This window comes from Rhinolophus hipposideros (genome assembly GCF_964194185.1).
Source record: "Rhinolophus hipposideros genome assembly, chromosome: 11".
Taxonomy (NCBI): domain Eukaryota; kingdom Metazoa; phylum Chordata; class Mammalia; order Chiroptera; family Rhinolophidae; genus Rhinolophus; species Rhinolophus hipposideros.
The window spans coordinates 445,600-469,175 of NC_138057.1; the positions used below are offsets into that span (position 1 = coordinate 445,600).

Sequence of the window (23,576 nt, forward strand, 5' to 3'; positions counted from 1 at the left end):
GTAAGAACAATGGAAAAAGTGGACTTCAGTGATATTCAGACTTTAGCTTACTTTAAAAACATACATCAGCATACTTTTTCCTTCAGGTTCTGTATCATCTGCACCCAGTGTGCTCAGCACTGACAGAAAAATCCTAAAAAGAATACTAGGACTCGCTGCTTCCTAGACACGAAAAAGACAAAAACATCAAAAGCTATAAGGCAGCTCATTAGTTGTTGTTAATTGCACCTCTGTCCATTTTAAGTAAATCAATATTTTCTCCTACCAAAGGTAATATATAGGAATGTTTCAAAGTCATAATGGGAACATGCCCAGAAGCTCACAGATTACCTTGGTAATCTCACCCTCCCTGAGGCACTCATTTGAGTGCCTGTTCCTCCAGGCATTTTTCTACATATATATTAACATACATGTTATGTGAATGGGTTATTTTAAAAAAAATAATTGTGGGATATAACTCAATATAGTTTTGTAATTTGTTGTCATGTAACATATTGTGAACATCTTTTCATGTATCAGCACACATGTATCTTTCTCATTCTTTTAGATAGATCTATAACACTCCATTTTGATGGAAGTACAAGTTAGTTTTTAACATATCAACTAATACTAGACATTTCAGAAGTTTTCAAGCGATTACTACCATAGACAGCAGAATAACAAGTATCCTTATATGTATCCGTGTCCTTACTGGAACAGAAAAACTGCAACAAATGCACAAACATTTAAAATTTAATAGATACTGACAAATTGCCTTACAAAAACTCAGGCTAAGTTAAACTGCCACCTATAAAGTATGACATATCGAAGAATTTACTAGAAACTACGATATACATCTAGCTCGCTTTAAGAAAAATGAGAATCTATGATTCATTCATTAAAAAACTGCTATAAATAATTCTGCCAATCACCAGCTCTGACCCCCAGAAACTTCTTAATAAATGGACGCTACATTTTCGGAATAAAACTCGGGACACATGGTCCACCAAGTACCAGAGGGCACATCCAGGGAGATGAAAGACATGATGATTGAAACCTCAGCCAGAAGGCCCCTAAGACTGTCAGGCTCACACAGAATGGCCACATCTCTGAGGTGACACGGAATCTGTGCAGACGGGATGACCCGTCTGGAGAAGTAGCTGGGCACCAGACCCAGGTTATGTGTGGACTACAGCCCTTTCCCAGCAGGTATCCTAACAAACCAACTCTTCATCCTATTTCTTCCCAAGGCACAGCTAAATAATAATAAAAACACGTGTTTTCTCACCCGCAATTCTCTCCCATTCCTTTCTCAGTATTTTGCTCTTGCCAGCAAAAGCTACTGTGGATCAAGCAAATTGTTATAAGGCGGATTTTCTTTTTCTGGCTATGCATTTTTATTTCCCCGGCCTCCTCCCTCCCTCCATAAACTATAAAAACCTAAAGGTATTGATCTTCCTTTTTCATATAAATCTTTCTGGAAAGGGCCTCACTGAGACTGTGGTTAACTTTCTACAAGGGAATATTTGAAAGGCACAAAGTCAAGGTCTGGTACTGGTTCTGTGATATTAAAATTTGTAACATATAGCGGGGGTGCCGAAAAAAGTATACACATGACTAGTACTCATCTTTTACTATTATTACAATTTTAATACAGTTTTTTCCTTTCTTAAAATGTGTATACATTTTTTTGGTGCCCTCTGTATTTGGTCTTAGACCCTGTTCTAGGCAGAGCTCCTAAAACCCTTAGAGTTTCCTAAGTGATGCGAGCCACGTTTGTCCAACCCTTGTTCCATGGGGACAGAAGCTCCTGTGCTCAGAACCCTTCCAGACTTCACTATCTCTGTACTTCTTCTTCTGGCTGTTCATCTGTATCCTTTATCATACCCTTTTATAATAAACTGATAATCTAATAAGTACAATATTTCTGAGTTCTGTGATCCGCTTAAGCAAATTAAATGAACCTGAGGAGGCCAGAAGCATAGGTGACGACCTGGACGACCTGTGTGACTGGAGTCTGAAGTGGGGGTGTGGTGGTGGGAGAGTCTTGAAGGACTGAGCCCTTAACCTGCGGATCTGATGCTAACGCCATATTCAAGTATCTGAACTCAGCAAACTGCTTGGCAGCATTGAAAAAACACACATCAGAGATTCCTACTAAGGATGAGATGCCACCACTCTAATTCTCCGTTTTATAATAGGGGCATGATGTGCCAAGGTGTATTAAAATCTGAAAATTATAAGGAAAGTTTACTTTTTGTATCTGTGTATTATTTTAATTTTCTGTGTGTTACATTTTCAATCTGTTAAAGAGAAAACCACAGGCCCAAAATGGTGACTCAGGCTAAAAGTCCATGATACCAAACCTAGACTCATTACCTGACCTAACAGCTGCTTCAACCTCTCTCAGAAACATAATCTTAATCGACCAGTTTGGAATTTTCTGGTCAACACCAATGAAGTAATCTGTCACCTGGGCTCTCTCCATCCCTTCCCATCCCCACAGAAAGATGAGGCAATCTGCATGATAAAAAACCCTTGCTGTTCACCTCCCACCCCAAAGATGTCCTGGTCTAAAAATGATCCTTCCTTTTCTTCCCCTAATAGCTCCATTTCCCCCACCCTTCTTCCTACAGAAACCTGCCCTTTTGTACAACCCTAGGAGTTCTCTTCTAATGATTAGGCAGGATGCTGCCCAATTAATAAGCCAATTAGACCTCCAAATTTACTTGGCTGAATTTTGTTCTTTAACAGATTAGAAATGAAAAAACAAAAAGCAAACAAACAAACAAAAGCCCCCCAAAAAACTCTTTTAGAGGTTATTATCTGATTGTCTAACCCTTTCTCAAAAACTTTTATTTTTACTCCAAAAAGAAATGTCAATTTCATTTTTTCCCCCCCAAAACATGTCAAAATTATCTTATCCATACCAATCATGAGTAACCAGGCTCCTACTTACCTTTAATCTTCACATATTGCATAACTGGATTAACACACAGGGCAAGGTTACTAGGTAGAGTCCAAGGAGTAGTTGTCCAAGCAACCAAAGATATATTTTCATCTTCCTCCAAAGGGAAAGTTACAAATACTGAAGGATCTTGAACATCCTGAAATAAAATGACGTATTTTTTTACAAAATGCATAATAGACACGAAAGAAAAAGGAATTAATCCTCAAGAATAAATCGATTTAATAATAAACCGCCTTTCTAAAACCACTTGCCATATTTATAAAAATAAAATACAAGGCAAGAAATTTTTTCTAATGTACTTTAAAAGTTTTAACAATTACTTTAGTACAATTAAATTACATGCCGCACAACATTTTGGTCAGTGGACCACATATACAGTGGTGATCCAATAAGATTATAATGGAGCTGAAAAATTCCTACAATCTAGTGATGTCATACCCTTCCTAAGGTAGGAGGGCAAAACTTTACACAAGTACTTAGCATTGTGTTAAAGTAGCCTGCAGTATTTAGTACAGTAACAGGCTGTATAGGTTTCTAGCCTAGGAGCTGTAGGAGAACAGAATTTGTCATCCCCAAATATGTTTATTTGGCAGAAGGATTATTTTAGGCTGATTAATTTTGAGACATGGGAGAAGCTCTGAAAACCAAGTAGAAATTACCCTTTGTAAAAGACATTTATACTTTTAAGAGAAATCACCATTTGTAAGGGTGTCACCTCTCCCTGTACCAGGCAGAGGAAGTATGTTTAGAAACTCTTACCAATGCAGAAGACAACTATATAAATCTGCAGAACTTTACATTTGTTTACTTGGCTTTTCCTTGTCACCTCCCATAACTGACTGCCCCCATTCCCAACATCTTTTGTCTTTAGCTGAAAAGGGTATAGAGTGTGAGCTCTTAACAAGGTTGCTGGTTCAATTCCCACATGGGATGGTGGGCTGCGCCCCCTGCAACTAAAGATTGAAAATGGCAACTGGACTTCGGGCTGAGCTGTGCCCTCCACAACTAGATTAAAGGACAACTAGTTTGAGCTGATGCACCCTGGAGAAGCGCGCTGTCCCCCAATATTCCCCAATAAAATTTATTTTTTTAAAAAAAAGGCCCTTATGGGAAACTATCTCTTCTGAGGAGATAAGGGAAGTATGTGCAAAAATAATGATTTGTTTATCAAAGATTTGACCTGCTTCACATCAACTAGAATCAACAGACTAAGAACAAAGAAGTTTCACATCTAACTAGGATTCCTGCTGGTACCCAGGTTTCTGTGGGTGTCAGTCACCTCTTGCCCTTCCTGTTGCCCGTTCCCTTGACTTAAAAGAAGACTGAATTCTATATTTCCTTAAGAGGGTTCTTTAGGACGCTAGCCTGCCATCTTCTTGGCTTGCTGGCTTTCCGAGTAAGTAGCTTTCTTTGCCCTAACTTCTTTTCACTCGACTCATTGGCTGTTATGCGGCAAGCAGTACCAGCTTAGACTCAGTTACAAAATTAATTCAGTTCATTAAAGAAAAACAACCAAAACAAACCTTAGTGGCAACAAATATACAATCAGTGAATTCCTAAAGTGAAAAAAAAAAATGAAAAGTTTTGGCAGGATGCAGAGTAAGCAGAACTGCCTAGTGGGAATACCAATCAGTATAACCACTTTGGAGCACTCTGTTAGAATGGGGAGAAGCAAATCACAGCCCACAAGCCAAATCTGGCTGTCATCTGTTTTCGTACAGGCCAACCAAGAGCTAAGAATAGTTTTGACAGCATTGAGTACTTGAGACAGAGACCATCTGGCTCACAAAGCCTAAAAATATAATATTTACTGTCTGGGCCTTTACAGAGTCTGCCAACTCCTATACTGCAGCTAAATGTAAGTGTACCCTGATTCAACAATTTCACTCCTGGGTATGAATACAACAGAAATGTGTGTATTATATGCTCCCCAAAAGACAAGATCTAGAATGTTCACAGTAGTACTATTGATAAGAACCACAAACTGAGACTTACCCAAATGCCCATTAACAGTAGGATAAAATACTAGACAGTAATTAAAATGGTGATCTACAAAACATACAACATGGATGATTTTCAGAAACAGAATCTTGAGCGAGAAGCCAGACACAAAAAGAGCACACTGTATGATTTCATTTATAGTTTAGCATCAACAAATGAATCAATGTTGTTGGAAGTGGGGATAAGGGGTGTGTGGCTAACCTGAGGAAACCATGAGAGGGGAGAGTACTGACAGGTCAATAAGGCTCTTCCTGTACTTTATCTGCGTGTTGGCATCGCAGATGTCGTCACTTTGTGCAAGTAAATAGAGTAGAGCAAGTAAATGAAAGAGGAGAAAAATGTTGTCTTATCAATAAACCAGGCAATGGATACCAAGATGTAAAGCATTAACGTTAGGATGTATAGTAATGAATATAAAAAAATTAAAATGAAAAACCTCTTAAGGGAAACCTAAATAAAACATTAATAATGATTGCCTATGGGTACTAGGATTATAATTTTTTTCTCCTTCTTTATACCTTTGTATGGTTTCCAAATTTTCCACAATGAGTATGAACTTCATAAATAATCAAACCAACCAGACTTCTAAAAACTAAAAATTTAGACAAGTAAATAAATATTTTTATGTACTACAAGCTGGTTTACAGTTGGAAGGACTTTCTCCTATAACTCAATTTACTTCTGCGCTGCTTGCTCACTCCCAATAAGAAAATGTAACCTTTGAAAATTCTAGGAGCTCATAAGCTATTATGGGGGTCTAATATGTAAAAATTTTATTGCCAAAGGAAACGCTAGCATAAGCACACAAGGATTTATATAAAAATGTTTAGGGCAAAACTGTTTGTTACCATTAAAAAAAGAAGTTATGTCCCTTCAAAACAACTCAAATGTTTATCAAAAGAATGAAAACATAAATTCTAATCTATTTTTATGTTATGTGAAACTCTATACAGCAGTTAAATATAAACTTAAAGCTACAAATATCAAGATGAAGAATATTTAAAACATGTGTAGCATAAAAGACAAGGTACGGAATTAGTACAGTGGGTAAGATTTAAAAACATGCAGAACGGTGCCAATACTTATGTAGATAGTAAAAGTATAAAAATACGCATGGGAAAGAAACACCGAATTCAGCATAGTGGTTACCTATTAGAATGTATGGAAGGAAATGGAAAAGACAAAGGTACTGTAAATAAATAAATTGTGGTACATTCACTTACACAGAAATTAGAACAAAAGCTCTGTAACAACACATGACATAGATCACTGTCAGAAACATTATGTTGAGTGCAAATAGCCAGATACAAAAGAACACATAGTGCATCTTTCTATTTCTATAAAGTACAAAACAAGTCAAACTAATCAACTGTTATCTGTACTATTTGATGTATTTTAAAAAAAAGACACCTTTGTTGGAACCCATCAAATGGTACACTTAACATTTGTGCATTTAACTGTTTATAAATTTTAATCACCTTCCCTTGACCACCCCTCCCCTCAAACCATAAACAAAATACTGACCTCTATTAATGACATATATAAAGAAGGAAAAAAACAAACATAAAAACAAAGTACTAATTTCTATAAAATACAGAGGACAGAGAAAATGTTAAATTAGACCATGGGGAAGTAATCAGGAAAATTCATATTGTGGAAAACTCTACAAGGCAAAAACACCTGTCTCCTGGCTAAACAGTAATTTTCAAAGGGGAAAAAAAAAAAAAGAGAGAAACCAAAAAGACAGTTATTACCATGTATGAATCTTCCTTAGATTCCAATACAAACAATCAAACCCAAAAAACTAACAATAACCGAGGGGTAAATGATATATTTATCAGATATACACAAATGTGACCATTGATAATATCTAGAAATTAAAGAATGATAAAGTATTTAACACTAAGGATGACTGATGATTATTTTTTAAGTGTGATAATGGTATTATAGTGATGTTAAAAAAAGACAGTGCTTAGTATAAGATTGTCTACATTTATATGTGCTTAAAATATTTTCTTAAACAAATACAACACAACATGAGCGCTGGCATAGAAGGGCATTTAAGAGACAAAGGGAATCATGCTCACCTCACAAGGATTCGCAAAGATCAAATGGGATGTATGAAAGCATTCTGCAAGATGAAAAGTACTTTCAGAATGCAAGTTTTAATAATTTAATTTCCAAATCTGAGCCATGATATAGAATTCCAAAAAATCAATCTCCAAAAACAAAGAGGGATAGAGAAACTCTCAGAAATGATAACACCTCTTGCATATACACACGAGAACAGCCAGCGGACAGCGAGTTTCAGGAGACTTACTGACTGCCTTCGCGATCTGTCTAGATAAGGTAAAGCAGAATACTTTGTAAACATCAGGCATGTCTAAACTCTTCTATCATACCACCAACAGCAGAACATTCCCTTCATCAGAGAAAAGATCATAATACTGTGTACTGATTCCTAATCAGATTTTTTCCCAAATATCTTTAACGAATAAAGGAACTATGAGGTCCCAGATGAGGCCTAACAATCACCCAAACCAACCGCCTCTGAAATAGTGACTAAAGGTAAACAAGGCAGAGCTGCATTTGTTAACCAAAGAGAGACACTCAAATATCAAAACAAGCACAATCAAAACAAGCACAACCTATCACATTAAGACACATCATTCATAAATCTCATGGGGGAAAACCCCTCATTTTTAATCTTAACAGAGCCTTGGTTGGTTCAGCGACCGGCGACGTTAGCAGCACTCAGTAAGGAATGATCAAACCGACAAAGCGCTCTATGCTGACATCCCACCTGGGGAGGAGTGACTGGTCACCACAGTCACCTAACTTCCATGTACATAACTCAATGCCCAATGATGCCATACATACCTTGTAATTCTGGTGAGATTCGAAATTGGAAAGTGGAGTGTTGCACGCAGTAGAGAAGGGCATGACTTTCACACCTCTATAAATAAGGCCTTTATCATAGAGTTGTTTGAAAACCCACCTAGTAAAGTAAAGAGACAAAGTTTTATAATGATTATAAACCAAACGTCTGTTTCCCCAAATGCAAACATTTATGCTGGTTTCTGTCAACCAAAGAGGTGAAAACACATGTCTCTCAACTGAAGACTAGCTGGTAAATTACAACAGATCAGTATAATTAGACATTATATAGACATAAAAGTACTAATATCTGTTGACATGGAAAGACGTTCATGACTTAATGTTGACTGGAAAAAGTTAACTGATACCACATTATACAATAATGTGAAGTATTGTACAATTATGTAAAATTATGTACATATCAGTATAAATATTTGCATTTGTTTAGGAATGCTAAAAAACAGATTTTCACTAATATCTTAACTATGGCTGGAATTTCAGTTTTTGTTTTTAATAGATGTTATTGCTTAAATTTCACTATAATGGGTAGTTTTACAAAGCAATTTAAAAAGTACAGTATAAACCACTGAAATTAAGACCAGGGATCTCTCCTACAGCTAATCAAAAACTTTCATTGAATACTTACATATGTTGCTTTAAGCTCAATGTACCAAGGCACTGCAAATGTCAGCAACAGTCATCCCAACTTCTCCTGTGGTGACTACTCACTTTTAGGTAACTGGATGCCAGAATGCATTGGTGCCATTTTAAAATTAATTTTTATAGTCCAATTCCTATGTGCCTGTCACAATAAATGTATTAAACTCTCTCCCCTTTGCTAAAATATATTTTTGTGAAAACTGTACATATGTTTCATCCTATTCTTTTGGCTTTAAATAAAGCTTAAAAAGTAATGTTTTATAACACATTTCCCAAGTTTAACCTCGATCTTAAATTATATACTTTGATGCAAGGACATTCACAGGGAACTAGAGGAAGAGTGTTAGATTGCTATCGTAACACCCAGTTTTCAAGCCTAAGAGCCATAAAATTAGCTCTGTGATCTCAGGCAAGTTAGTCAGCGGCCTTCACCCCAAACAGGGTCCTAACCCAATCCACAGGACTGTCTGGATCTAGGAAAATTCATGAAATTAGGAACTATTTCAAACACTCCAAAGCAGAGCTGCAATCTCAATTGCCACCATCACTAACGTGATGCTACTATGTAGTAAAGGAAGCTCCTATTTTTTATATTCACCCTCGGTCTATGGGACTTATTTACACGCCAACATGTTTGTTCCGCAGTAACATTAACACTCGAATACCAAGAGGTTTTAGAAACTGTTTTCCTGATTCAAGTAAGTTTTGTATAAACTAAGAAGTATGGCGCAGAGCTGTATTTCCCAACATGCAGGCACTTGACACAGGTGCTCATTTAAATTTAGATTCATTAGCATTAGAAATTCAGTTTCTCAAGGCAGAAACCACATTTAAGTGCTTAATTGCCTTGATCTAGACCATAAATACTCCTTTTGCAGATGTTTAACACAAACCCTGGTGTTTAGATGCTCTAATCTTGAGAATTCCAATTGCTCAGTGAACGGGAAGCCCTCCCGTCCCAAGTCCCTGGCACGTCAGAGAAGCTGATCAGCTTCCACGCATGGGTCCACGGGCCTGGAAGTACGTGCACAGGGACACATCAGAGCCAAAGGCTCCAAGAACTGCCCCCAGGTATGTAGCTCCTCAAAGGCAAAGAACACATGCCAGCAGGTGTAGCAGAAGCTGACTAACGGATGTGAGGAGGTGGTCAGGAAAGCGGAAGGAGCCACAAGCACCTACCAGGCAGTGCAATGAAAGTGCATCCTACAAAAGACCTTTGCAACTCCCCTGTAATTATGCATAGTTCGATAAAAGCAGGACTTCCTCAAGGCCTGAGTTATGCACAGAGGACATTTTACAACCATAATAATGCTGCGTAGCCACTAATGAAATGTAGTGATTCTCAGACTACGGTAGGAGGCTCAGGTTAAATCACCTATGAAGACCTGCACTACAACAGTTGTCTTATAATAGTAAAAAGAAGAAAAACCCATTTTGAAACTTATCGAACAGTGACTGCACTGTACACCTTCTGTCAGTATAAAATTTAAGTACACAATCTCTTAGACTTAATTCTTTAAAAACCAACTTCTGAAACCCAAGTTTCCCTAAATTTTCTATCAACCCATTATGGCAAAAAAACCCTTTTAACCAATATTAGGCTATTTATATTCTTTATTCTACTTAGTGTGAACAATTGTATGTTCTGATGCAGAAATACTAACGTATCTGATTACAGGTTGCTGCTCAATCTTCTGGAGCCATTATATATGACAGAATACATGCGTATCTTATTACCCATCTAGAATCTAAAATTTACTGAAATTAGAAAACCAATCTCTGTATGATACTAGATAGATATATGTCATTACAAATTTGCCCCAAACTATAGAATGTACAACAAGAATGAACGCTAAAGTAAACTATGGACTTTGGGCGACTGTAAAGTATCAATGAAGGTTCAGTTGTAACAAATGTCCCGTCTGGCGTCTGGCGGGGATGCTGACAGTGGGGGAGGCTGTGCACGTGGGGGCACAGGGCACATGGGAATCTCTGTACCTTCCTCCTAATTTTACTGTGAACCTAAAAATGCTGTATAAAAATAAAGTCTTTAAGAACAAAATCAAAACATATCCATCCCTAAAGATTTCAGATAAATAATTATGGAGCTGAAAACTGATTCATGCTAGAGAATCTCTCCACTAATATAACAGAATATTTATTATATTTATAATTTCAAATAAACCTACCAGACAGATTCCATGAATTGAGGATACAGAGTTTTATAGTCATTGTCAAAGTCAATCCATCGACCGAGTCTGGTAACAGTAGACTTAAAAATATAAAAGAGTTATTAGAAAATGATATTTATTATTGTACATCAATGTGTTTTACTTCTATTATCACCACATAATGACTTTGAGAAAACAGAACAATCAATGGTTCAAGTAAATCTACGTTACAATCAACACACAGCAAGGTTAAGAACGAGTTTTTTGTGTGGCATTCATTCTATATGCAGATAATGTTATTTACAAATATTAATATTCCTTTATGAAAGGGATATTAGCAAAACTACATTTGGAAAACACCACAGGTATAACTGTTGCTAGCACAAATTATCAACGGATGCTACAATTACTGAGTTAAAGTATAAAAGAAACAGGATATTTGCTAAGAATCTCCCCATAGGATACTTATTAAATACAAAAGAAAAACTCCAACTTTACAATGAGGAAAGCTGACAGAGATCACCTTAGTAACATCACCAATGAGACATATTACCATTATAGGCCTCTTGATATGATAGACTTAGAAGAGTATAATGTCACTTCTGAAGCCTTCCTTCCAAAAATGCAAAACCAATATCCAAGGAAATATCAGATATTGAGGGACGTTCTACAAAATAACTGGTCTGTACTCTTTAAAAGTGACAAGGTCATAAATGACAAAGAAAGACTAGGGGCATGTTCCCGATTAAAGGAGACTAAGAAGGTATGACAACTAAATGCAATGTGTGTTTCTAAATTGGATCTTGGTTCAAAAATAAAAATCAGTAGGACAACTGGTTAACTCTGAATAAGGTCTAAAGTATTATATCAATGTTAATTTCCTGCTTTTGATAATTATACTATGGTTACTGATGATGTTAGCTGGGAAGTGGGTGAAGGATATAGGGGAGCTCTTCAGACTACTTTTGCAATTTTTAATGAGTCTAAATTATTTCAAAATGAAAAGTTAAAAAAAAGTTTTTTAAGGAAAAAGAAAAGCCTCCATGCATATTATAATCATCAAGATTTTCTCCTACTGGTGACCAGGCAAGAAAGTTAAAGAAAATTAGGTTAGGAGAAAACTGAGAAGCTTTGATTTTCAGGTTGATGAAGATAAACAGTCTTGTGGGAGAGATAACTCATCAGGCAGGCTGAGTGGAAAGAACATGAGCAAGAGACCAATTAGGAGACTGTTCCAGAAATAGAGAATGGTGGGTGAGAAGCTAGGGAAAGGTTGTAGGAATGAAAATAAATGACCACATAAGAGATATTAAGGAGAAAGACCTGATAGGATTTGGCACTTGATTTGATCATGAGGATTAATGTTTGAAGCCTGGAAGATTGATACCATTGGCAGAACAGGGAATTCTGAAGGACAGTAAGTTTGAGAAGTCCAAGTGGTAAGGTGAAGATGAAAAAAACAAAAACCAGACCTGTTTTTAAGCTGTACAGACATACTAATCAATCTAAGAGCCCGGGAGGAAAACAGGGAGTTGAGGACCTTTGTTTCTAAGAACAAGAACTCTGACAGCACTTGACAGTTACTTAAGAGGTACCAGCTGTGGGAGCTCTATTACGAAGAGAAGTGGGCGAGATAGGAGTCAAATTAATGTAACAATGGGTCCAAAGTTGAATTGATTTGCACGTCTGAATTTTTTTATTACAACATTCAAGTTAATGTATTAGCTAGGACAGCCTGATTCCTGTCCTATACTGTGAGTAGGTAGGAGATTAAAAATGCAAGACTAATCAAGCACTCAGAAATAAGAGTTTAAGCTGCAGTCTAATAGGGTTGGAGATGGAAGCTAAACACTCCTCCAAAAGGATGGTCGACCCCTCTAAAGTCACAGCCTCACATGGACAGCCATACTTTTGAGAGCATCACAAAAAGCACAAAGGACCATAAACCATTTTAACTCCCATTTAAACTTAAAATTTTTGTTCATTCTACTGAAAATGACATACCTTCCACTCAGTAGAATATCTCATCACAATTGCTCGGCACTGATTGTTATACTCTGCAATCCCCATTTTGGTTACATCCTCTGGTCCTCTGATTCCCAGAGTCTTATCGATTTCATATTCCTGAAAATTTATGGTAAGATTGTTAACAACCCTGCCCTATGGAACAAATGCAAGTCAGCAGTTCTAGCAAATAAAATAGATTTAAGTTAGTTTTCAGAAAATCTACAGAGAAAATGAACTATAAATAGTATTACAGAAATGAAGTAGAAGAAAAGGTCTGTTATAGTAAAAGGTCATCATACTTTAACACACTATATGATGAAATCGAATGCTTAAAAAAAATCAAAACATTATAAGCTTGGTGACTCAAACATACCACAGGTAAGCCATGACAATCCCATCCAAATCTTCTGTCAACGTGAAACCCACTCTGGTGAGCATATCTTGTAACTATGTCTTTAATTGTCCCTGCAAGTATATGTCCGTAGTGAGGTAGTCCAGTTGCAAAAGGAGGACCATCATAGAAGGTAAATCTAACAGAAGTGATAAAAATACGTTAAGTTGCTTTAAAATAGACAGCAAAAATTTAGGACAACATTTTTCTATAGCTGGCTCCTGTGACAGTGGAGTCTTCAGGGAGAAGAAAAGCAGTGAGACCAGGAAATTCAGATAACTGATTAGATATTTACTAGAGGTCTACAGCGGAGCTGGAGAGACCTCCATTGGGCCATCCATTCTTCATTTATTAGTTCTATGACATAATCCAAGTTATTCATACTGATGTTGAATGAAGTTATTCATTAGAAAAACAGGGCAACAAACACCTATCTCATAGTTTCTGAGCACATGAGATACATGATAAAAACAGTAATTAAAGAAAGGACTGGACTTCAGGTAAATGGAGACTAGAGGCAGAAGCACCCTAACAGAAGGCTACTGCTAGTCTAAATATTTAATGAGGAGGTGATAATGAGAAAAATGGAAAGGGAGAGAGTGATATATAAACTCTATTCAACAACAGGTCCAAATTTGAACTGTTTGAGAACATCTTACCTTTATTAAAACATTTAAGTTAATCTATTCAGAAGAACTCTTAAAGAAACTGAATCTACCCTAATAACTAAGAACTCACTCATTTAATATACAGGGTGTGATCCAAAAATACAGTGAATGTCTAAATTTAAAAAATTTATTACAGTAAGACACATTGCCATTAATTCCTCCCAAAATACTCCCCCTCACTTTGAACACACTTATCCCATAGCTTTTGCCACTTTCTGAAGCAGTTCTGGAAGTCCTCTTTCCTGAGTGTCTTTAGTCGTGGCTGCCTCGATGTCATGAATCATTTTGACTTTGGGGAAGAGCCAGAAGTCGCATGCTGCCAGATCTGGTGAATAAGGTGGATGAAGACACATGGTAATGTTTTTATTTGACAGAAATTGCCATATACTAGAAGCAATGTGTGACACGGAGCATTGTCATGATGGAGGATGATTCACAGCACACTTCAAAACACACCTTCTCTCAACCGTAGCTCACACCCGACTGAACTGAACAAGTTGAAACTTGTCTCACAGTTACTAAGGTTCGACGCACCACTTCCTATATTGACGATCCCTGCCTTTCTGTTGGATGGCACTCGGCAGCAGCATACACCATATTTTGTGATCACAATGGAAAGGCTCTGTCATACACTGCTTCTGATACAGCAATTTCTGTTAAATAAAAACATTAACGTGAGTCCTCATCCACCTTATTCACCAGTTCTGGCATTGTGTGACTTCTGGCTCTTCCCCAAAGTCAAAATGACCATGAAAGGTAAGCGTTTTGAATCAGTTCAGTACATTGAGGCAGCCATGACAGCGCAACTAAAGACACGGAAGAGGACTTCCAGAACTGCTTCAGACAGTGGCAAGAATGACGGGATAAGTGTGTTTGAAGTGAGGGGGAGTATTTTGAGGAGGATTAATGGCAGCGTGTCTTTTACTGTAAAAAGTTTTTTGTTTTTTAATTTAAACATTCACTGTATTGTTTAATCACACCTGTATACCTACTATTGAGAGTATCCACAATATAAAGTGCTAGGAGACTCTGGGACTACAAAGATGAATAAAAAGTTCCTGCTTTAATGGAATGCAGTCTAAGAAATGACTATTCTTAAGGATTCTACCTTTACCAAAAAAATTCACATACTTCGGCTTATGTTTTGATTGCTTTAAGCATTCTTGAAAACAATTAAATTCGGACCAGAACTGCAAGATTTTCTCCTCTTCAGCAGGAAAATCGATGTTTTCTGGAACTTGCTGAACCATTTTGTTGCTGCAAGAGAAATCAAATTTATCATTCTTAAATGAGTACCATATATTAAAATGACTGTACGTATTACTACCTATGATACTACATGGTATTTTTAAAATACTTACAGCTTTTTTGAGGTAAAGTTCACCTACCATAAAGTTCACCCTTATAAAGTGTACAATTCCATATTTTTTAGTATCTTTACAAGCATGTGCAACCATCACCATGCTCCATTTTCATCACTGCTCCCTCTCTGCCCTCTGAAAACCTGTACACATTAGCATTCACTCTCTATTCCCTCCTTCCCAATCCCTCTGACAACCATAAATTTGCTTTCTGCTTCTACAGATTTTCCTATTCTGGACAATACATCTAAATGGAATCATGTATCTATAGCCTATTTTGTCTGGCTTCTTTTACTTAGAATTATGTTTTCAAGGCTCATCCATGTTGCAATACGCATTCGTACCTTATTACTTTTTATGACTGAGTAATATTTCATTGTATGGATATATCACATTTTGTTTATCCACTCATCAGTTCATGAACATTAGAACTGTTTCCGCTTTTTGGCTATTATAAATAATGCTGCTATGAATATTCATAAGATTTTGTGTGGACACATATTTTCAGTTGTCTTGCGTACATATCTAGGAGTGAAATTGCTGGGTCATATGGTAGCTCTGTAATTCACTTTTTAAGAAACTGCCAGGGTGGCTGGTTGGCTCAGTTGGTTACAGCGCGGTGCTCATAACACTAAGGTTGCCAGCTCAATTCCCACATGGGCCAGTGAACTGCACCCTCCGCAATTAGATTGAAAACGACGACTTGACTTGGAGCTGAGCTGCGTCCTCCACAGCTAAACTGAAAACGACGACTTGACTTGCAGCTGATGGGTCCTGGAAAAACACACTGTTCCTTAATAAAAATTTTAAAAAAGGAAAAAAAGAATAAAGGATGACAGATAGAAAGTGCCAAAATATTCTCCAAAGCTGCTGCATCATTTTACATTCTTCCAGCAGTCAATGAGGGTTCCCGTTTCTCTAAGTCCTCGCTTTATCATCTATTATTGGATTACAGGAAATCCTAGTGGGTAAGAAGTGGTATCTCACTGTGGTTTTGATTTGCATTTCCCTAATGATTAGAGAGGTTGAGCATGTGCTTATTCGTCATTTTTGTATTTTCGCAGAGAACTGTCTATTCCTCCTTTGCCTACTGTTTAACTGGGTTGTATCTTTATTGTTGCGTTGTAAGAGTTCTTTATATATTCCAGATACAATCCCCTGATTATCAGTTACATAATTTGTAAAACATTTCCCTTATTCTGTGGGTTGTCTTTTTATTTTCTTCATGGTATTCTCTGAAGCACATATATTTTTAATTTTAGTGAAGTCCAGTTTATCTCTTTTTTGTCGTTACTTGAGCTTTTGGTGTCCCGTCTAAGAAACCACTACCTAAAACAAGGTTGTGAATTCTTACCTCTTGTATTTAGCTCGTTGCTCCATTTTGAGTTATTTTTATAATCAGTGTAAAACAGGGATAAATGTTATTTTTTAAACTGTTGCAAAACTTGTGTCCAAATCACACTTTTCACCTATTTTTCAACTATAGTATAACATTTAGTAATTGTAGACAATATACTTCTAAAAGTAAACAAGAAAAAATTGGGAATTCTATCTCATCACAATAAAAATTCAGTAATAATAATCTGAAAAAAAAAGTCAAAGTAGGTAAGAATTCATATCTACACTCACAGGACAGAAAGCAATTCTGTTGAAATAACCTCATTTTGTTAACTTCAATAACAACAACCTGCTATTGAGGGATAACAAGAAAGACCTAAAAAAAATTTGAAGTTCAAAAGATGAGACTGTCACATTCAAATAATTCCTAGCTCATTCCAATTTTCCATCTTATCCCTTTTGTTGTTTATTCATGGTTTTTTTTGTTGTTGTTATTGTTGAGAGCCCACTGGCCCATGTGGGAATCGAACCGGCAGCCTTAGGAGTTAGGAGCACGGAGCTCTAACCGCCTGAGCCACTGGGCCGGCCCCATTCATGGTTTTTGGAAAGGACAAACCCTATACTTCTCTGATTTAATCACTAGCGAGAGAAGTCTTAAAATGTCCTTTTAAGAGTTTTACTAATAACCTCATGTAGAAACACTTGCCCAATCCATGGCTTAACTACCTAGCAAGCATTCTGGAGCTCATTCCTCCTCAAAGCTTAATTTCGTCTCTCCTTTCCTTTATTTTTGAGATGTGAGAGTGCCTTTGAAGTTTACATAGGAAAAAAAAAAAGAACAGGTGGGCTGTTTAATTAACTCAACTATCCATTTCTGATTAGTGTGCCATTAAATGGTACTAAATAGAAGTTGAAAGTATTCTGGATCTTCAGCTCTTTTTACAGCCTTTTGAGAACAGAAAGAGGTATTAGTTTGTGCATTTACTGATTTATTGAGGTCATACTGGTTTAGTGACTACCTTATTAGAGACCAACAGAAACTTAAGGGAAATCATTGGAAGACTAGTGGATGTTTAGAGATCAACACATTTACTTCTGTCAATTTTAATGATTACCAGGACCTACTGGAGCTATTAGAGTAGATTCACCAGACCCACCTCTGAATGAGGAGTCAGAACCTGCATTTTTAACAAGATCCCAGGGGATTAGCATGCATATCAAAGTTTGAGAATCACTATTCTGAAACTGTTCTAACCATTATTCAGGAATCCTTTTTTTGGAGAAACTGATATTTAAGCTTTCTGTGAGATGGCTCATAACTCTTATAAAATTTTCTAGGGAGCTCCTACTCTCCCAAAGATTAGGATTCACTGCATTATGCCAAACACAAAGACCAACGTAATGTCATTGAGTTTTCCAGGAAATCCAGTGTATCTGTGACCGGGCTATGGTGGCTACTGAGAAGAAACAGCCCCCATGCATAAATCACAGGATTGCTCTGGCCCTTCACTTCCACTGGAGAGCTGTACCTGCACAACAGCATCCAGTAACCACAGGGCGCTGGGAGGGAGGGCGGGGTGGGGGAATGGACCTCACCAGGTTTGCTGAGGAAAGCAACCACCCCTTCTTCCCTCACTACAATCCAGGCCTCCACACTTCCCTCCAACTCCTTCAGAGCACATGAGCCTCAACTTTCTGTTTGGCAATTTCTTGAAATCTTCCTTCACATTTACTTGTGCTTACCTCAGTATATCTTGGAACAGCAGACAAAAAATTTTTTACTAAACTAAATCCCATGATCTTCCTTGTCACCTGCTCCCATTTTTAATTCCACTGTAGTAGTTCCCCTACTCATTCCCATTACCTGAATTTTCTGAGTCACCTTTACTACCAGATACCCACATTCTACTGATCACCAAGTCATGTGGATCCGAGCCTATTTTTCTGTTCCATTTTCTTCATTTCGAGGTATTCATAACCTGTTACATTAAGTCAAATTTAACCCTAGAGGTTGCCATGTTCAGCCTCTTCTCAGTTTAGTAATATCCTAGTAACAAATACCCCACAGATATACAAATGTAAAAAATATGTACAAACACAGTAATTGAAGCATTATTTCTATAGACAAATATCTGAAAATAACTTAAATATTCATGAACAGATGACTAAAATAAATTACAGTACATCAACACCATACAGGCATTAAAAATAAGTCATGGGGCTGGCCCGGTGGCTCAGGCGGTTAGAGCTCCGTGCTCCTAACTCCGAAGGCTGCTGGTTCGATTCCCACATGGGCCAGTGGGCTCTCAACCACAAGGTTGCCAGTTCAATTCCTCGAGTCCTGCAAGGGATGGTGGGCTGCGCCCCCTGCAACTAAGATTGAACACAGCACCTTGAGCTGAGCTACCGCTGAGCTCCTGGATGGCTCAGTTGGTTGGAGCGCCGGCTCTCAACCACAAGGTTGACGGCTGGAATCCCGCAAGGGATGGTGGGCGGTGCCCCCTGCAACCAACAACTGCAACTGGACCTGGAGCTGAGCTGCGCCCTCCACTGAGGGCGCCTAAGACTGAAAGGACAACAACTTGAAGCTGAACGGCACCCTCCACAGCTAAGACTGAAAGGACAACAACTTGACTTGGAAAAAAGTCCTGGAAGTACACACTGTTCCCCAATAAAGTCCTGTTCCCCTTCCCCAATAATAAAAAATGTCTTAAAAAAAATAAGTCATAATATATCAAATATACATATTACCTATACATATTAAGAGGAAGTCACAGTTATAGCAATTTATACTAGGTTTATTACAGCATCACTTTCAAGGGACTCTTTAAGTAATTTTGTATTTGAATAAAGAAGGCTACCCACCAAACTTAACTGTAGATACCATCAGGGAATAGAATTTGGAGGGGAAGGCACGAAAGAACAGATCTTTATTTGTTGCTTCTGACAAGGGGAAAATTCTGAGATGTTCTAAATTAAATTACAGTCAGCAGAGAGTGAGAGACAGAACTCTTAGGCTGTTAATAACAGCTGCTGACCAGCTAACAAAAGGCTGCTCACATTTTCTATTTTGCCCATTGGAACTTCAGATGAACTTCCAGGTGACTATTTCCACTTGTTCAACCAGGCACCATCTAACTCCAGGAGCCTCTGCTTGTTGTTTCCACGTGGGTTTTCTGGACTGCTGCCCCCAGCAGTCTACAGGAGTGGACATTTGTTCATGCAGACTGTGCCTATTCCAGACCTGGCCTTGCTTCACCTTCTCTCATCCTTTGCCCATAGTTAACGTTATTTCTTTCAGTTTACCTTTCTTCCTCCTTCCCCCTAACTTGATGTATAAAAAATGCTTGCTGCCTGATCACTGCACTGTACACCTGAAGCTGAACAATAATGAACATCAACTACAAGTTTTTATATATATATATATATATATATATATATATATATGTGTGTGTGTGTGTGTGTGTGTGTGTGTGTGTGTGTGTATGTATGTATATACTTACAAGAAGTGGAGTACAGCATTAGGAATAGAGACAGTGGAAATGTAATGGCTGTGTGCGATGTCAGAGGGGTAGTGGATGGGGGGAGGAGGAGGTTCACACAGTGTGAGGGATATAAATGATAAACGTCTAACTATTACTTTGTTTTGTGCACCTAAAACTAATAAAAAAAAAGGGATTAAAAAAAAAAAATCTGGACTTCTCAAGGATATGCCAGTGGTGGAGGTGAGGGGCAATGGCTGCCCACAGAAGCTTGGTAAGAATTATCCCAAGTCGTTTTCTACTTCTTTGAGGAAGATGTAAAAAGTTTCAACCAGATTTCCATATCAAGATGGTAGATTCAGCACATGAGTTTACCTGTCTTCTTTCCCCCAAATCTATATAACCTTTATTAAATATATACAATGTTAAAAAAAATGCTTGCAAACCTCTGGGATGATGGACATGCTATCTTTTCTACCTAGCTACTCTGCTGGTAGTAGCCATGGCCCAAGACCAGTCTTCTTTTTGGCCAGCATTTTTGGCTCAATAAAACCTTACTTACAAAAGACTTTCAGCTCTGAAAGTTAAATTTTTTTTAACACTTCATAGTACTCTGCTTTGATTTTTGTTTTACATACTAACTTTATCACAAAATAAAGAGAAAAATAAATATTCTATATGCTACATATCACTGTAGAGTAACCTTAATGGAAAAGCTCTGAAAGTAATATTTCTGTATTAAAAAAAAAAAAATCCAGTGGCTCCTCATTCCCAACAGCATTCGGTAGACTTTTCAGTGGAACACCCAGGGCCACCATGATCTTACCCCAAATCATTACTTTTACTCCTGACTTTTATGCCTATAAAACTCAAGCTACAGCTATATCACATTCTTGATCACCGTTGAAAAACAAAACCGTTTTCCTCTATCAGGCCCTTTCTCTTAATACTGTAACACTACACAGGTTAAATGTACTCTCCTTTAGGAAGTTTCCAGCAATCCCCATTTTTCAGAATATCCCCTCCCCTGAATCTGTTCCTCTCCTACACATTGTGGTTTATTTGCACTGAAATGTCCCCCACACCCTCCAATTCAACTGTAAGCTTGTTGCTGGCAGCAGGATTTTACTATCTAACCTCCAGTGTGTGTTTACACATGGTAAGTGCTCACAAAACGTTTGTTTAAACGAATCCCGTTGTCACCATCCTTAGTTTCCTCCAGTGACACTCTTTCCACCTGCCTTCCTAATCTATCCCACTCTATGAGCTCTTCCTAGCCCAAGCTAATGGTTAAGAGGATTGGCTTTGGAATGTGATAGTTTTGGTGTGAACACTTAATACGTGAGCTATAAGAAAAGTTACTCAACCTTTAAACCTCAGTTGTATCATCTGTAAAATAAATGTCATAAATACAATGCTAACTTAATGAAATGATGGCTCTTACAGCTTACAGCAATCACATGTCATCTATGTAAATATCATTACTTCTGTGCCCACAAATTCCAGTCTATCACCCTTGCCCAGCCACTTATCATCTTTCTCAGAATATTTAAATAGTGCAATCAATGCTTAGCCTTCTCTCCCCTACTGTCCACCATTTTACCGATACTTACTTTACAAAAGTTCATATTACTAGAAATCCCCGAAATCTATTATTTTGCCTCTAGTTTCATCCTTCCTGAGATCTCCGCAAAACCTGAATGCTAAAAGAAATACTGTGCCACTTTATACAAACTCATCTTCTCTCTGGACACATTTCAAACACCACTTCTTTCAGGAAGGAAACCATAAATTCATAAGGCTGGAAGCCAAGTGATTACTGCCCACTTCCTGAATCATTTGAAATCCTGCTGTACATAAAAGTCCAGAGGAACCTTTTTTTTTTAAATTAAAAGTTTATTCAGATAATGATTTGCAAACCAGGAAAATAGTCCTTGGTATGAAGGGAAAATCCAAAACAGGATTTATAAAGGCAAAAGTTGCACAGTGCTGAAGATCAAAGAGATAGGTTGCCAGCGCAAACGAGACCCTAAACCTACATCACTGGTTTTCTAATTGGAGGGGGTAACTGGACTTTCAACCGTGGGCTGACTCAGTGCGGTTGGAAGATGAGAACAATGGGTAATACATGATTAAGCATCTATCAACATTTGTGGTTTCAGCCCAGGCCTGTAGAACAAAAGGCTGTCTTTGAACACACAATTATAGTACAGGGAGTATTACTTAAGAACCATGCAAGGAGTACAGCTTTGCTACTTGATTTATGGAGAAGTAAAATCAGCACAAGGCCGGGGGAGGAAGGGGCTGCTTGCTCTGCAGGCAGTTTGGGACGCCAAAAAGGCCAAGTGATGCTCTGTACGCAGTTTTAGAGCGCCAGCCGTAAAAAACCCAAATATTGGGCCACAAGTTACGACACTGAAGTTCTTAGAAGCCTTCACTGCTATACTTTCCTAAGGTCCCCTGGCCCTCTCACGCTCTCCCCTAACTCCTTATCTTCAAGGCCCCAAGCCCACCGCAGCTACTGAGAAGCCATCGCCTTCCCCCACTTCCAAATCCCACCGAAGACGCGCCTCCCCCTGCACAACGCCCCGCCCCGGCGGACTGTGCGCGAGTCCGGGGCGAGGACGCCGAGCGCACTCCCCGCCAGCCCCAGGCACCCAGCAGGAAACGCCGCTTCCCCCAGCGAGCCTCGGGATTGGTCTGTCCACACCTCCACTTCCAAGTCATTTCGAAGTTCGCCCACTCTCTGCACTTATTCCAGCGAGCTCCATCACACCAAATCCCACAACCACCCAACGGTGTAAGCGTTACCATGATCCCCGTCTGAAGAGTCACTTCCCAGGGTTGCCACCCTCCGCCCGAGAGCCTGGATTCGGATTCGTACCCGGTTCTGAGGTCTTTAGCTACAATTCCTCCCAATTTTCTCCTTGGAAATAGATATACTGGCAACTAGCCCAGAGCTCTGAAAAAACATACAAGAAGCAAACTTGTGTACCACACACAGGTGCCGTACCTGGGAGGGTCCCGGGCCCGCGCGCCTCACAAGCAGCCGCGTGCACGCCACTGTCGGACGCCGCGAGGTGATGCAAGGCCCTGACAGCGCCCGGCACAGAGGACGGAAGGCCGCATCGTCTAATCAGCGCGCGCGGCTGCAAACCCATCAACAAGCCGGACACCAATTGGCTGCGCGGGGCTCTGGCCACGCCCTCCCGAGTCGCGCTCCGCGGTGCCTGCTGGGATGGCGGCTGGACGATTGCACGCCGCTGCGGCTAAAGTGGAGGAAACGACGGTGTAGTGGCCTCCGGGGAGGGGCCGGACTGGGACAGGTATGGAAGGGCGGCTGAAGTTCTGCATCCCGACCCGGCGTTGTTTCTCAGCTGTACGCGTTTGTCAATGTTCACCTCTATGTGCATTGGACAAATCAAATCCAACGACAGTGGCCTCAGTAATTACACTGTGGGGCCGTAAGTGTGCAATCCCAAGGTTGCATTCCTAGGTGACCGTTAGAGGAAAGCAGCCTGGCTCTAGGGCTGTTTTTCATTGTGCAGTCCACCAAATCAGGACTTTGCAAAAATGCGGAGTACTGGGCCGCGTTCCAGGCCTGCTGAGGCTGGAGGTGGGTCACAAACATCTGCATTTTAACAGGCATCCTGGATAATTCTGCTGCACA

At 38.8% G+C, this 23,576-nt stretch overlaps 1 protein-coding gene across 6 annotated transcripts in view; it reads right to left on the bottom strand.

The window, feature by feature from the left end:
- The window catches only part of IARS1 (isoleucyl-tRNA synthetase 1), a 98,454-nt gene extending 75,395 nt beyond the window's left edge, over positions 1–23,059 (bottom strand). For 4 of the 6 annotated variants that reach the window (XM_081065725.1, XM_081065720.1, XM_081065724.1 and 1 more), the window contains exons 1-7: positions 22,920–23,057; positions 14,857–14,982; positions 13,040–13,196; positions 12,664–12,783; positions 10,678–10,760; positions 7,832–7,949; positions 2,939–3,086 (exon numbers count right to left, since the gene is read on the bottom strand). In XM_081065725.1, the coding sequence (XP_080921851.1) occupies positions 2,939–3,086; positions 7,832–7,949; positions 10,678–10,760; positions 12,664–12,783; positions 13,040–13,196; positions 14,857–14,975 (745 nt within the window). In that variant the 5' untranslated portion in view covers positions 14,976–14,982; positions 22,920–23,057. Of the gene's footprint in view, positions 1–2,938; positions 3,087–7,831; positions 7,950–10,677; positions 10,761–12,663; positions 12,784–13,039; positions 13,197–14,856; positions 14,983–22,790; positions 22,892–22,919 lie in introns of those variants that run through there. The other 2 variants (XM_081065723.1, XM_081065721.1) reach the window with 2 other exon arrangements.
- Positions 23,060–23,576: the final 517 nt, after the last annotated feature.